Source organism: Macaca fascicularis, chromosome 1 (assembly GCF_037993035.2).
Source record: "Macaca fascicularis isolate 582-1 chromosome 1, T2T-MFA8v1.1".
Classification (NCBI taxonomy): domain Eukaryota; kingdom Metazoa; phylum Chordata; class Mammalia; order Primates; family Cercopithecidae; genus Macaca; species Macaca fascicularis.
Genome location: NC_088375.1, coordinates 74,481,534 through 74,497,825, shown reverse-complemented (window position 1 = coordinate 74,497,825; position 16,292 = coordinate 74,481,534). Strand labels below are relative to the sequence as shown.

The 16,292-nt window shown below is 38.5% G+C and overlaps 1 protein-coding gene across 49 annotated transcripts in view; it reads left to right on the top strand.

Annotated features, from left to right (window-relative positions):
• ESRRG (estrogen related receptor gamma) overlaps nt 1-16,292 on the top strand; it is a 649,428-nt gene that overhangs the window by 461,001 nt on the left and 172,135 nt on the right. For 47 of the 49 annotated variants that reach the window (XM_074036547.1, XM_065541796.2, XM_045368468.3 and 44 more), the window contains one exon: nt 10,272-10,687. In XM_074036547.1, the coding sequence (XP_073892648.1) occupies nt 10,285-10,687 (403 nt within the window). In that variant the 5' untranslated portion in view covers nt 10,272-10,284. Of the gene's footprint in view, nt 1-1,868; nt 1,925-10,271; nt 10,688-16,292 lie in introns of those variants that run through there. The other 2 variants (XM_074036554.1, XM_074036529.1) reach the window with 2 other exon arrangements.

Here is a 16,292-nt window from a genome sequence, read left to right as displayed (position 1 = left end):
TTTTTTCCCAAAGATCCTTTTCATTATCAAAAGTTGTTGTCAGAGGCACTATTTGAGACTCCTAATTACCAAAGTTATTTTTTTTTAGGGAGAAAGACTTTCAGATGATGTAGTAAAGTTACCAAATCAGAAAAAATTTTTAAAGTGCCAGAAGCAATCACCAAAACTAGCACTGATTTCAACAAAATTTCACAAAAAGGTGAATGACAACACTTATTTTCACCTAGTAAGGGCTGCAGAAATATCTGTTCTGTTGGCTAAAATAAATCCCACCATGTAAAAAGACATGGCCACAGTGTGGCAGAACCACTTCATGCCTGTGTTGACCTTGGGGTGGTCTAGGGATTCCGAATTAAAATGCAATCTTCAGATGTAGGAGACGCTACATGAGAGACCAGGAACACTGAACAAACTGCATGGATCCCTTGCATCCAGATTCTCAGATCTGACAAGCTTAGGGGCCAAGTACTAAGGTTGCCTCTGACAAATCCACATGGCATTTGGGCTTCCAACATATCAAGGAACAGGAAATAGAAGAGAGGGAAAAAATCACTCCAAAAATGAAGAGAAGATTCTTTGAGCAAGCAACTACAGTTGGTAGAAATGAAGCTTCCTACTGGCAGTCAAATCAAATGTAGTAACAACTCAACAGCTCCCCGCTGCTTGCTGACAGCGTGGTGTCACACACTGGGACAAACATTCACTTAGACACTGATTGCAGGGAAGTGCCCTTCCGCCAACACCTCCCACCAAAAACGTAATGAGCAAAAAGAGAACCATTTCTAGGAAAAAACCAAGAGTCCCATTCCCCAGCTCCCCTAAAATGATAACGTTTCTGTTTGTCTTTTTGTAGCCCACTGGGAGTGAGTGTTCAGTGAATGTGGTTGCTGCAGTTTCCTTGTTATGTAGCAAGTTGTTTAATTACTTATTCTCCTGCTACACACACACAGACATATACACAACACACACACACACACACACACACACACACACACACGGGCCCTGGCATGCCCCTGAATGGTGACTCAGTGCAGTGGCAGCAAAGGAAATGGAAATTTGGGAGTTTGAAGAGTACTCCTTGGTGCAATAGTCCTTGCTCTCAAAGTCTAATCAGACTCACAAGGCAGTGTGTTTTTTATTTGAGTAGAATATATGCTTTTTAAAAATGGCCGGAGTTCTTTAAGAAGCATGTAGGCAAATACTCTCATTTTATAAATGAGAAAACTGAGAGTCAGTGTGGTACAATGACTTGGCTCCAGTTACACAGTGCCTGGATCCAGAGCTAGAACCCATGTCTAGTGCTCTGTCAAATACTGCAGGAAGTCAGGGCTCCCTGGGAAAGGAGAGGAGAAGAAAAGCAAGCAGCAGAGACTCTGGTATAGTCCCTTTTTTTTCAGCTGATTTTTTAGAATGGCAAATTATATTTAGACATTTTTCTCTGCATGTTTGTATTTGGACTTTTGAATGTGACAAATAACAAGCAGATCCTGATTTGAACTCTTGGCTTTTCAGTGGCTTCTACTGGCTTCACTGAATGCTATCTTGCTGCTGAATAATCCTTTAAAAAAAAAAAAAAACCTGTCATGCTACAAAATAAATCCTTAGTCATTTCCATGGCTTGAATTAAATATATGTGCAGATATATGTTATTTTCCCTTGCCTGCAAATAGTGGCTTGTGTGTTTTAGCTTTACTTTCTCTTCAAGTAACTAGCTCAATGAAATGTTTATTTAAAAAGAGGATAGAGGAGGAATTTTTAGGATTAATAATTAGCTGAGTTCCCCTCCTCCCTGCCTCCCCACTACTCTTCTACTTCAGCTGGACAACACCTGATACCAACAATATAATGTCAACTCTGCTATAGATCGCCCAAGACCAGCTGCATTTACATCCAGATGTTAACTACTGCAGACTAAGCTATTAAGGTAAAAATATAAATGTAGTTTAACTGCTACCAACAGATGGAGTTTATTATCTCTGATTGTACTGCAAATCTCCATCTAACACAGAAATTTTCATATGTGCTTGAAGCAACCTTTATTTCAACAATGATTTCCTAGCATTTAGATTTGCTCAACACTGTGATTCACTCAGTTGCAGAGTACCTTTTACAGTTCCACTCTTGGTGAACTGACCTATGTCTGTGGAGGCAGCTGGTTTATTGGTCACTGTAATTGCTTTTGCAAAACATTTTCTTAATGAGTAAAGAATGACATCAATACTATGATCTCCATATCCTTATATCAACTTCTGATAGCATTTGCATTTCCTGTTTCAGTATAGCAGAGAATAGGAAAGGGACATTCAGGAAGCCTGAGCTTTCATTGACCTCGATTTGATTTGTGAACTCCATCACTGGAGTGTCTGTGAGTAAAGCATCTATATTCAATTGTAATTTGTAAAGATCAGTGCATAGACTTTCTATGAGTTGAATGTCTGTTTATTTCTTCTCTAGCGCGGTGCTGTGGGAAGGTCTTCATTTAGCTGTCAGTCCCCTTCTGTTGTGTCGAGTTCTCTTCGGTGAGCTCCTTGAGTGCTTGAAAACAGAATTGTCTGAACACAAGCAAACTTTATTGATCCATATTTCTGTTTGAAAGACCAGAGATTTGTAGAAGTAGGAGACTATTGCTTTCCCCTAGAAAGCTTACTGCAGAGGAGGTCTGCTCATGGCATAGTAAATCTCTAACACCGAATAAATGTTACATTCAGCATATATTGTAAGCTTCATTTTAATGATTTATCTTGGGTACTTTTTTTTTTTTTTTTTTTTTATCTCATAGAAACCTTTCGTTTTAGTAGTGGTCTCCACCCATTGCCTAGAGCTATTAGACTATACCCTGGGCATAGTGACCTGGTCGATACTGGGACATCTACTGCCCAAATGGTTGACTGTAGCACACTGTTCGAAAGCCCTGCTGTCTTTAGGCTTTTGGTTCACAGAAGAGTAACTTGTGTGAAGTAAGAAATATTTTCAGGGATCGGAGACAAAATGCTTGTTTTTCCATCTGCTGTGCATCTTTGTTTCTGTCTAGGAGGTTTTCGAGATTCTCTCTTTGGATCCATTGGCGTCATGTAGTTGAGCAGTTGTGAGGATATAGTTAATTAAGCTGCATTAGGGCAAATATACACACTTGTTAAAACACTTAATTTGCCTCAATAATATTGATTACATGGCAGAAGTTTGTTTAAACTAAATGGTATTTCCCCCCTACTGTTACAGTTTTTGAATGCAATCTGTATAATAGCTAATAGCCATCATCAGTTAAATATCATGTTAGTTATAAAGTAATGTCATAAGAATTGATTTGGACTTGGCAGTGGAGGAGAGCTCTCCCTTCAAAGCCGATGTAGATGATTAGCCAGAGTTTTAAGCAGAATCATGGTTCATATAAACTGTGTATATTTTATAGACTTATAACTGCTCTATATTACATGAGTGCCCATTATATTAAAGAAAAGCTCAGACAGTTAATTATGCAAAACATCATGTATGCAATTACTCGGCATTATTATGCATTTAACAGTTTTATTGATTTGTCAGTAGCTCACTTACTGTATTTAGAGCCATAAACAAGAGATGCTCACCCCCAGATTGAAATAGGTCCAAGAAAACAAGCTAAGGATAAATTGCACTACTAAGCGCCTCTGCATCAGATCGAATCCTTAAACACAGAAACTGTCAACAATCATAATGTGCAACACATTGTGATATCACAGGACCATTTCTTTTCCCATTAATAAAGTTTATCAACCAGGAAGCATAAAAAATCACCTGGCAATACAAATTGAAGCAACCGCAATTTCCTACATCTAAAATAGTCTGGATGGCTTAAGGAAATCAGCAGTCACTTCCAGCTTGCACAGCATAGTAAAATGGGATGCTGCTGTGTCCACAGACACTTACACCACATACATACTTACAATGCCCCTAGTCCCCATTAGTTTAGTCGATCTTATTAGTGCATTTCTCTTGCCATTTTTCTGGACTTCCATTGCAAGGAATGAATTGTCTCCATTTCCAAATCCCTTAGATTTTGCAGGAGTGAAGACATAGGATTCTATCGGTATCTTTATATGCCAGATTGAGTGACAAACCACCTTGGTTTACTTGGGATTTAGGGGTATCCAGGACATGGGATTTTACTGCTAAAACCAGGATAGTTGACCAACCTAATATTAGAAAAAAATTAAATAAGAAAGGACCATTGAACTCTACAACCCTAAAAGCAGATAGGGTTTCGGTGAGGTCCTGCTGTTAAGAGTTTGGTCAGTAGGTATGAAATTATAATGCATGGGACACTTTTATTTCAATGATCAGCCAGAAATGAGTTGAAGGTCTTGGTTACTTGTACTGAATTTCCTTTTTGCTTGCAGCAGAGAGCTTTTTACAGAGTTGGGAGAGCTTTCAGCTCTGATTTTTCTTTTTAGGGGGCTGGCTCCATGTCTCCACATTACATAGCTCTATCTCTTGTCAGCAACTCAGGCACCAGCTTTGAGGGCAGCTGTTTTATTATTCTTGTTCTTCATGGAGTAAGCTAGAGAGAGTCTTTTGGACTAAATGCACAAGTTATTTGTTCAAAGAATCAAGAAGCAGCATTACTAAATCTAAGTCATTGTGATCCTGATATACAGAAATCCATTCTATTAGATAGGGCTCAATGCTTGTTAAAGCAGGCCTTAAAATTGTACAGAAGCATGTGTGCATAAGTTGCCCATGTGTTTTTATCTTTCTGAGCGTGTGGACCAGGATTCACAATTCTTCCTTTACAATTAATGATCTCCTTCCGTTAGGTTAACCAGGCAGACCTTAAGATATTTCCTATTAAAAGAAAAAATCCTTTCTCTTCTTTTCCCAACTAAGCCAGTGTACCTTAATGCAATGATGATATGTTAGACCCAGCAGTTGTCAAAGCATCGTATTACTGTGATGCCATAATGACACCCTGTCTCTGTAAAGTAGTCATGTTTTCTCAAATCACACGTTGCACCGTTGATTTCTGACATGACACTTCATTCGGTTGCTTTCCCTTTCTTCAGCATCACCATTCTCTGACAATAGCAGCTGGTGCCCATTTTGTTACTAAGTGATTCACATTTTGCCACTTTACGAGAGTGCAATTAGTTGAAGCAGGGGGAAAAAAGCTCATTGTAAAGTAGCGTGCTTGAAGTTGTAACTCAGGCTGCCATGGGAGCTGCTGGGGTCATGGGCTCTGAAGCCTGTACCTCTGGGAGCTACAGCATTAGTCTAGAGGTTTTCTTCTGAAAGCATAAAACACACACACACACACACACACAAATACACACTATAGGCTATTAAGAGCTTTTTATTTTTTTAAACACAAATACTTAAATATTTAATCTGGTAATTTCAGAACGTAGAAAATCAACCAATCACCATAGATTCATTTTTGTTTTGAATCAGTAGTGATTTTGATAACCTTCTTTTCCGTCCCTGAAATTCTGTGATTCCGATGAATCACACAGAGGAGCTGGGGACTCTTCTTATCTCTGTATTTGTATGTAAACTTGGAGGTTTGCTGCATTGTGTCCTTATACAAAAATATTGGAAATAAATTTTTAAAGCATTTGGAATTTATAATGATGATGATTACCTTTCCAGGCCCTTAAGGATGACAAAGAAGAAAAGCAAATATGTTGACTTCTTTAGTTGACATTTCTTTAGCCTACCAAAGGGTTTATTATTGGTATAGTAAAAGTGGCAGAAGATCTTGCCTTAGTATAACAAACGAGAAGATCTAAGATGATCTGTACACACATTCCTTAGGAGAATTTTATGCAGCCATTTTCCCATTTATTTCTCCATTTGTTTTAGGGGGGAAATACAGTAGCAAATGAATTCAAGATCTGTGTAAAATTCATATGATGAAATACAGCTGCTTGTTAAGAACTTGTATTTCGGTGAAAGGGTTAATAATGCATAACCCTATGGAACATTATTGTTATGCCAGTGTTTAACAAATGAAAGTACTGGCTGAGCTTCAGAACTTCCATTGAAATGTAGAGCCCTTTGAACATCAGCACGTGCATGTGGAGATTCAAACTCCTGACAGTTCATTCACGATCACACATTTACCTGGATGTAGGTAGAATCTCCGAAAACAATTATTAATCCAAAAATAATTACAATATAAATTGAACATTAACTTACAGATTATCCTTTTTTCCCCTACAGCAGCAACTTTAATTGATTCTTATTCTTTCTTTCCCTCACTCTGTGTACACACATATACGCACCATTAATGAACTTTCAAAAACTACATCTTTAAATAGTCAAACAACTAAGACATTTTGTTTGGCCGATTGTTAGTATCTAACACCAAAGATAATTTTTACCCTTGCTGGCCCTAAGCAGGGCTAGGAAACGACTTCTTAGGTTGAAGTATGATCATCAGAATTATTTGATGCTGTATCTCAAACTGTGTTGAAATGCTTTTTAAAGCCCTGAAATTTCAGGTAGGCTGTTAAATTCCTCAAACCTAGTGTCTCGTATAGAAACTAAAGGTTATTCTTGACATTGTTATTTCCCCCTCCAGTTTACTCTCAGGGGGTTCATTCAGAGGTTTTGGGAAGGGAGCTACCTGGTCCTACTCCCTGTTCATCTCACCATTTCTCTTAAAATAATGATAGTAACCATACTAAGGCTTTAAAATAAATATTTCCCACATATTTCGACACATGTTATTTCTATTCATAATTCTTAACTAAATTTAGATTTTTATTAATCCAATGTGACTTAAAATTTCTGCATTAACAGCACAATGTGGAATTGGGCTTATTCTCTTTGGCTACAGATAAAGCCATCATTTTGAAAATGGCTCTTTCTGACAAAAAGGTGTTCTTTTGAAATAAAGTCCTATTCACTACATTCCTCTTAGAGTTAATGTGAATTTTAGTGCCTCTAATTTTAGATTGAAGTGAAGTCTAGAATAAAACCCACCAGCTGACAATTGAATTTATAGATAGTTGTGAATATTTCAGGCTTGAATAATAGAGCTGTAGAATTTCAGAGACAGAGAGGCAGAGAATTAAGACTCGCTGTAGTTTTAGGTTATAATATAATAGTGTCTAGGAAGTGTTCAGTGTAATGCGCTAAGTAGTAATTAGGAGACAGCTGTGTTCTTTCAGGGATTCTGTTTAGGCATCACTGCAAACCCTGGGTGGGTGATGCAGTAGGACAGACCTGCAGCCAGCGCAGTGGCTCCTTCAGCCCTTTTCCACTTATACATGGGCTGTGGATGTAATTGCTGAGAAATAAAACCAGTAGATCTCTGCGTGCCACCTCTAACTTGCTTGCTTGCTTATTTATTAAAATTGAGTAAATAAACACCATGAAAAACTCTGTTGTCCTCGAGACATCTCTGCTCTGGACCTTGGAGTCAGGCCTGAGTTCAGATTCAGGCTGCACTGCTTCCTAGCTGTACGACCCTCAGCAAATTTTGAAAGGTCTGAGGCTCGGTTTCCTAAAGAGAAATATCTCCCTTACAAAGTTATCTTGGGGATTCAATGAGGGGTAATATTTGTAAAGTGCTCAGCTCAGTGCCTGGCACATAATAGGCACTTGATAAATGGCAATTCTGACTTTTATTATTTCCACGGGGCAAAAGATATTAATTAAGGAAACACTTCGTGGCAGGGCAAAAACATGCACAACCTGCAGCACAAACCCAGTGGGTTCACTTTCATTTATGGCTCCAGTGGCCAGACCTTGTTTAGGAGAAGATATTTCTTCTGTTTCAAGGACCTCTCTGGCAGCTCGTGCCTCCTGAATTTCCTTGTTTTATCCAGCCTATTGCCAAGTTATGGTGTGAGATTTTGGATGCGACAACTTGCTGGAGAGTCCTTATTTTTCAGGGCCTTTAACAACATGCATTTGACACATAAATATTTGATGGTTTAGCAAATAACTGATCCGTAAATGGGAGGGCAATTTCTGGCCTTGTTCTTTAAATCAAAAGTTCTGCAAATTTTACAAGTCCATGAAGAAGAGCCTGAATAAAAGAAAACTGGGGTGGAAGTGACCATGGAAGATACAGGAAAAGAGAGAGAAGAAAAAAGAATTTTTAAAAACAGGGCCTGAAGATCAAGCAGCCCCAAGCAACTCTCCTCTGGATGAAAAAAAAAAAAATTAAATAAAGAAATGGTGCCTTGTAGGCAGATGGTGAAATAGTTAATTGTCATAGCTGTGAGAAATTCAGTGCTGGAGAGAGGAAAGGGGAGCAAGCATGGTTTAGTACCCTAATAACTTCTAACTCTAGTCTAAGATCATAATGTATGTGCGCGCAGTCCAGTAATTATAAGGTAATAAGTGAAGTGGTGGTGTAAGTGCTCTAAATTAAAAGGAATTCACAGGGCTGCTGTAAGTCAGTGCCGACCCGCTTTCTTTCAAACGTTGACTTGAGGAAAGTGCTTAGCCCAGAGTGCTAAGGAGACAAGGAGAGCGATCTATTAATTACAACGTTCATTAACAGTGACGGGTACAAGGCAGCAGATGCAGAAGAGAGAGGACGCCGTAGTTCAGGCTGGCGAGGGGGATATTTTTTTCTTTCACTAGTTCTTGAGGAAAGGACAACACAAGTGGGTGGACGAAAGCACGAAGATATTTTGGTGGCTTTCTCCTTCCTATTTGCTTTCTTCACATCCTGATACTGCTTGACTTTAGAAAGCTGTGCAAGATTTCTCAAAGTGAAATATCTTTGGTAAGAGGCAAACCTTGCCTCAATGCTTTGCTCCTGAGACCGCCTTCTTGGAACAGTTAAGTGAAACTTCCTGCCAGAAAAGTTCCATATTTTTCTTCATTTTAAAGTAACCGAACAATGGAGTACCTGGAGGAGAACATGAAATTTGCGCAATGATCAAAAATCATTAGATTTATAGTGAAAGAGATAACTGCATCCCTTTGGTTATCCTGTGACAAGTCCCCCAAATTCTAGTGAATGACCATTACCCAGAGGGATTCCCATAAATCAACTTTCCACTGGGAAGCAATTATCTAAGTCCCTTTCTTGACTGTCACCTCTTCTTTCTATAGTGAGTTCTCGGAAGCTTCTTAGAGATTTTGCTAAACAAGATTTTGCACAATGGCTAAATAAAAAGAAAATAGGACCAATTATATCTTTTCATCTAATTACCTTTCCAGAAATTCGGTCGCTTGTGAGACCAACAAAGAAAGAGGGATGAAGTGTTTCTTCCAGATAAGAAAAACAGTGTGCCAGATTACATGCTTCATCATTTTTCCTTTTAGGAGGTATAATGTTAAATGACAAAAAGAAGTGGGGGAAGGACCATCACAAGTATATTTTTTAGGACAAAATTTGATACATTTCTACTTTACTGAATATAAATATAACATCAGATAATATAATATCAGATTTGTGAACTCACAGGTATACTGAAGGCTCAAATGGCTTTTACTGATTCATCTCTTAAATAATGGCATATGTGAATGTGCATGAACACATGCACGCATTTATTAATGAATGCTAGTGATCAGTCACTAAGTTTTGCAGGCTCTAGGAAATAATCTTTAAATATTGGCTTTAATTTTATACTTGATGTCTTTCTATATTGCCAAATGGCTATGAAATAGAGCAATTTAAATAAAGAAACAAAGTGATTGAGGATATATTCCCTATGTGTTTTAGTCAGATCAATAAAAGACACAGTTATGCTTATGGAAGCGTGCTGACAAACAGTAATTACAGAGCTGAGAATCATCTGTTCAGCCTTGAAAATAAAAGTTTTATTCCGCTCATAATAAAATGATTGCAGCATCAGAATGAGGAAGGAAAGGTAGAGTGAGGATAAATACAATTTTAGAAATGGTATAGACTTTGCAAATCACCACCTCTTCCATTGATAAATTTAGAATCTAGAGTTGATTTAGATATTGACACTGGTTCTCCAAGAGAAAGGTAAAATGAAAGCAATTGGACCCTTTAGAGCTTTTGTTTATGGCCTGTCTGGGCCCCTTGTTGTAACCCTGTCATGCCCTTATGCTGATTACCTTCTTGTAGAACAAGAAGTATTGACTAGAGAATGAATGATGTGTAGTCCCTAGCCCTTAGGAAACACTCTCAAAGAGCAATGTCTTTAACATATGAATTTTTTAAACATATGAATGTTTTTTTTCCTCCTTTTACCTTTCCCTTTCCCTTTCTCTATTTTTTCACCATCTCTTTTGTTTCTACCTCTTTTGGTGTCTGTGTTTGACACTCTCTCCTCTTTCTCTCTCTGTATCTCCCTCAATCTCAGGCTTCTCTGCAGAATGTCAAACAAAGATCGACACATTGATTCCAGCTGTTCGTCCTTCATCAAGACGGAACCTTCCAGCCCGGCCTCCCTGACGGACAGCGTCAACCACCACAGCCCTGGTGGCTCATCAGACGCCAGTGGGAGCTACAGTTCAACCATGAATGGCCATCAGAACGGACTTGACTCGCCACCTCTCTACCCTTCTGCTCCTATCCTGGGAGGTAGTGGTCCTGTCAGGAAACTGTATGATGACTGCTCCAGCACTATCGTTGAAGATCCCCAGACCAAGTGTGAATACATGCTCAACTCGATGCCCAAGAGACTGTGTTTAGTGTGTGGTGACATCGCTTCTGGGTACCACTATGGGGTAGCGTCATGTGAAGCCTGCAAGGCGTTCTTCAAGAGGACAATTCAAGGTTAGTGTCGGACCTGGGAATACTCTCCCCACTTCCAACCTCACGTGATGAGTTTTTGTTTTTCCTTATTCTTATTCTCATAAGTCAAGTACCATAGTTTTAATTCTCTCTCGAGTAGAAAATAGAAATAGATTACAATTGATAGTGGAAGATTTATAGACTAAAATCCCCCCAGATATACTCCATATCTATTAATTTTCCTCTTACTCTTAAGCTTTAATGATGCAAGGATAATAAACTTTGGGTAGAGTTTATAAGCGCATAGTTATTATTAGAGCAATGTGGGTCTATAGAGCAACTGTACAAATGCACATTGGACTAACAGTGTTTTTGACCCCTTTGGATCTTCTTACAGATGCATGGAAATAAATACTTTAGACCAGTGATTTTCAAACTTGAGTGTGCATTAAAATCATCTGAAAATCGTGTTAAAATGTAGATTCCTGGGTCCTACCTCCAGAGTTTCTGATTCATTAGATCTGGAGTGGGGACCTGCCTGAGATTGTATATTTTAAATAAATTTTCAGGTAATGTTGATGATACTGCCAGTCCAGGGACCAATTTTAAGAATCACTGCTCTAGACCAATTTAATTACCTACTCATCTTTATTTTTTCCTTGTGGTTGGCTATACTTATTCTAACTTTTAAATGAATTTATGTAAAAAATTTCCAAATTATGTCAACAAAATGTCATCGAATGATAGAACGTACCTCCAACATATATAAGTGATATATACCCCAAACTTCATAGATTTCAGATTTATAAATAACATTATTTCCCCCATATAGTGTAGAAAAATAGGACTGAAATTTGTTTATGCCCTTTTAAACTGGTGATCTACAGATCTAGAATTCAGTTCATTAAAAAGCTATAGATATATATATATATATTCTGGCAAAAAAAATTCACGTTTTTAGGTCTCTTGTGATTCACTTTTGAAGAAAATAGGGGAAGGAAAAACATATATTTTGAGGATCCACAGCTCACCAATGGTTCTGTTCAGTGGTTTATGAAATGTGTCTTCCTAACAACCAGTTATGGACACGAAGTCTATCTTCCCACATATCAGTGGTTCTCAAACTTGCCAGCTCATTGGAATCAGTGGAAGACTTAAAAAAACATGCTGATGCCAGGGCTCATGTCCCCAAATTCTGAATTAATTGGTCTTGGGTACAGCCAGGGAAAGGGGGATTTTTGAAAGCTTCCTAGGTGATGGTTAATGTAAAGGCAAAGTTAAGAACCACTGCACTGTACTGTGTTGTATTATTTGACAGCAGTTCTCAAAGCACAGTGGCTGTACCAGCAGTACCAGCATCATCTGAGAAAATGTAAGAAATGCAAGTTCCCAGGCCCCATCCTGTATTAACTCAAACAGAATCTCTGGGTGTGGGTCTAGCAATCTGCATTTTACCAACCCTCTGTGTAATCCTGATGTAATTCAAATTTAGAACCACTGCTCTAGACCATGCTACTGCTGATTTACCACTGACCATAGACCATCATCATCTAATGGCCCCTTGTTGGGCAGAACTGAAACCAATTTATTTGGAGCCTTCATAATTTTGTGATGTACTAGTTTTCAAAGCACAAAAGAAGTAATGTTTGTTAAGTGCTAATCCTTTTAAATATTTCCACAAAACATGATTCTGAAAACGCTTATGTGTACATAGAGCAGTCTCCCACCTTCCCCTTTTTTTTTCTTTTTTGTTTTTGAGGCGGATTTTTACTCTTGTGGCCTAGGCTAGAGTGCAATGGCATGATCTTGACTCACTGCAACCTCCATCTCCTGGGTTCAAGTGATTCTCTTGCCTCAGCTTCCCAAGTAGCTGGGATTACAGACAGGCACCAACACGGCCCACTAATTTTGTATTTTTAGTCGAGACAAGGTTTCATCTCATTGGTCAGACTGGTCTCGAACTCCTGACCTCACGTGATCCACCTGCCTCAGCCTCCCAAAGTGCTGGGATTACAGACATGAGCCACTGCGCCCGGCCCACCTTCCCTTTTAAGAGCATCTGGAAATCCAACTCTTCTCCATCAGTTGCACTGAGCATTTTAGTGACAATCCCTAGTGGAATTGGTTGTACTGTCTCTCCCTTGCTTTTTTGTTGTCTGTTACATAACTTCCTTGATCTGTGGCTGATGAGAACACAATCAAAATGTTTACTTAGTCAGGTACAGTGGCTTATGCCTGTAATCCCACCACTTTGGGAGGCTGAGGCTGGAGGATCCCTAAGGCCAAAAGTTTAAAAGATTAATCTGGGCAACAAAGTGAGAATCCTATCTCTGTAAAAAATTTACAAATTAGTTGAGCATGGTGGCATGTGCCTGTAGTCCTGGTTACTGGAAAGGTTGAGGCAGAAGGATTGCTTGAGCCCAGGAATTGCAGGTTGCAGTGAGCCATGATTGCACTTCAGCCTGGGGTGACAGAGCTAGACACAGTCTCAAAAAAAAAAAAAAAAAAAAAAAAAAATGTTTACCCAAAGCACAATTTCTCAAGACATCATACTCTTACATAGTAGATGAGATACCTAATCCTAATCTTTTCATAGCCTTTCATAGTTGTAATGAAGAGCACAAAGCCAAGTTGTATGCAGTATATATGAATGTCCTAAATATCTTCATAGCTGTATCTTTATAATTTCTGGCTCAACATTGCTATATTTACTGATATTTTCTTACAAAAATCTTTAATTTACTGGATCTTTATTTTCTTTATCCTCATCTATAAGTTGAAGGCATTAACCTCAGAATACTTAAGTTTAAAATGAAATAGAAAATCACATGGAAAGCAAGTAAGCTAAAAACAATGGTGGTCTGTGCACAAGGCTTTTTATCACCTCTGGGCATTTGAGAAATCTCTTCAGTCTATTTGGTACCACTGCAAAACTTGAGAATGAAAGCACACCTCATATCTTTGGGTGTTTACCAGCCATTGTTCAACAGTGTTGTAACCCTTATGGTTACAAAGTATATAAAATTTAAACTGTTATTAATTTGATTTTGTTAACTCAGTTTACACAGCTCTGCATGTAACTACACAAAGATAAGCAAATATTTTGGGATAAATTCAGGAGCACTGAGTGCACTGATATAAGCAAGAGGTTCCCGATGTGAAAACCACTCCCATTTATTCAACAAATATTTACTGAGAACCTACTGCGATTCAGACAGCAGGTTGGTTGGAGTGTCCTCTTATGCACATTTTATTAAAGCTTTGTTCCCAAAGGCTGTGGATTGAGATGAATTCCTCTAACAAATGTCTCCTGCCTTGAGGAAATACCAATGTTTAGGGTTTAGGGGATTAAACCCTCGAGTCTTTGGTATGTTTTGTAAAGATAGAATAACAATGTGAAAAAATTTCCTGATACATGTCTCAAAACATTTTACAGGTTAGACATTAATAGCTCTGCAATAGTTACTTACTGAACAATAATTAGAATAGAGCAATTGGAATTCTATGCATGATTATTCTTTAGGATGCTGAAATGCTACCAAAAGCTTAACAGAGCAAAGCACAGGGTGATTCTTGGCATTGATGTATGTGCTCAGTTTTACTCCATATTGGAGAGAGCAAGTTTCAAGGATTTTGAGCAGAAGACAGAGATGTCACTGTCCAGATTAGCACTCTGGACTTGCCCACCTGGCTGTGCTTGTAGCTGGCAGCTGCGCAACACTTGGTGAGGCTACCCTGCTAGCTACATCATCAGGCATCACACTGTGGTGCTCACTTAGCCCCAAAAAGGCAGTGAGGCAAATAAAGGGATTAAATTGTGAAAGTATAATGTAATAATTAGAGCGGTAATTGTAAGGAAGATTGGAACGGCCCCTCCTTTCTGTGGCCAAATACAGTAGTGATAGCGGTTGAACTCCAAAGATGTTGAGTGTGGCCCAGACTCTTATTCCAATGCTGAAGCTGCCTTAGAGTTCATTCTCATGCCTTCAGACAGCATTGCAGCCAAACCACCCTTCACAGATCTTAGTCTCTCCCTCCCCTCCATTAAAGCTCTCTAAGGAAAAAGAAGAGATTATGTAACTCCCCTTGACAACAAGTCTTTCTAGACTAGAGCCCCAATGGCCAGGCCGTTACATAAATGTGACTCCTGCCTCACCAGGGCCTGATTCTACTCTCACTGACTTAAGGGACATGTGCATCCATAGGCATTTTCATGTACGCCATCATCTGTTAAGATCTTTCCTTTTTTATATATCTTCTTCTTATTATTTTTGAGACAGGGTCTCACTGTGTTGCCCAGGCAGTTGTACAGTGATGTGATCTTGGCTTACTGCAGCCTTAACCTCCTGGGCTCAAGTGATCCCTCCCCCTCAGCCTCCCAAGTAGCTGGATAACAGGCATGCACCACCAGGCCTCCCTAATTTTTCACTCTTCTGTAGAGATGGGATCTCCCTATGTTGCTCAGGCCGGTCTCAAACTTCAGGCCTCAAAAGATCCTCCTGCCTCAGTCTCCCAAAGTGCTGGGATTACAGGCATGAGCCATCTTATTTCTTATTTTAACAATTTATTTTTAGGATTGGTTATCGAGTGTGTAATAAATATATAAGTTTAAAAATTTGGGAAAAAATACTTCTTAAACTTGGAACCAAAAGAACATCTATCCAGAACACATGTTGAGAAAAGTAATACAAATTGTTGTTTTCAGAGCTGAATGTGCCATTTCTGTTGTGAAAGACAATTAATCATGGATTTCAATGAAAGGTAAATAGAAAGGAATATTTTACTTATTGACTATTTTCAAGTTATCATTGAAAAACTATTGAATTAGGTCAGCATTTAGTTGGGTAGAAACCAAAGTTTTGCTTTTTTGTTTTTGTTTTCAGCTGACCAAAATTCTTTTTACAAAACTTTGACAGCTCTACCCTGTCATCAAATAGGGTTACAATGGCAGCAGCGATTTCATGTCATTTTTTAGGCATAGTAATTTTGGGGATGTGATATTGTTATTTTGATTTATTTTCCAATTCCAATTTTGGCCTTAATTCATAAATGAGTGGAGCCTGCCTTCCTTCTTTCCTTCCTTCCTTCCTTCCTTCCTTCCTTCCTTCCTTCCTTCCTTCCTTCCTTCCTTCCTTCCCTCCTTCCTTCCTTCCTTCCTTCCTTCTTTTTCTTTCTTTTCTTTTCTTTTCAAACTTCTCATTAAGAGTTTCTCCTAGACTCTTGTTAAGGAGGCAAGAGAAGGAAAACATCCTTATACCCAAGTAGGTCAATACATATTTCATTGTTTAATAGACAAAAAACACTGGCCTCCTGAAGTTTTTCTGTCCATATCATAAGGACAATAATTTTATAAATAGTTTTCTTTGTGTAGATAATATAGCCATTCTAACTGCTCCTTATAGTGCTATAGAGTATTCTTCTTTCCCCCACATTTAAAAAGTAGGAAATCGTATATTTTAAAATATGATATTTTAAAAAGATGTTCATTATAGCATGGGTTTTGGATTTATAAAAGCCAGGCCCAAGTCTCAGTCACTTACCAGCTGTGAGACCTTAACCCCTCCGTTCCTCTGTTTCCCAAGTGGTGAGGGTTACATGAAAGAATGAGTATCAAAGTACTTGACCCATAGTAAATGTACAATAAATT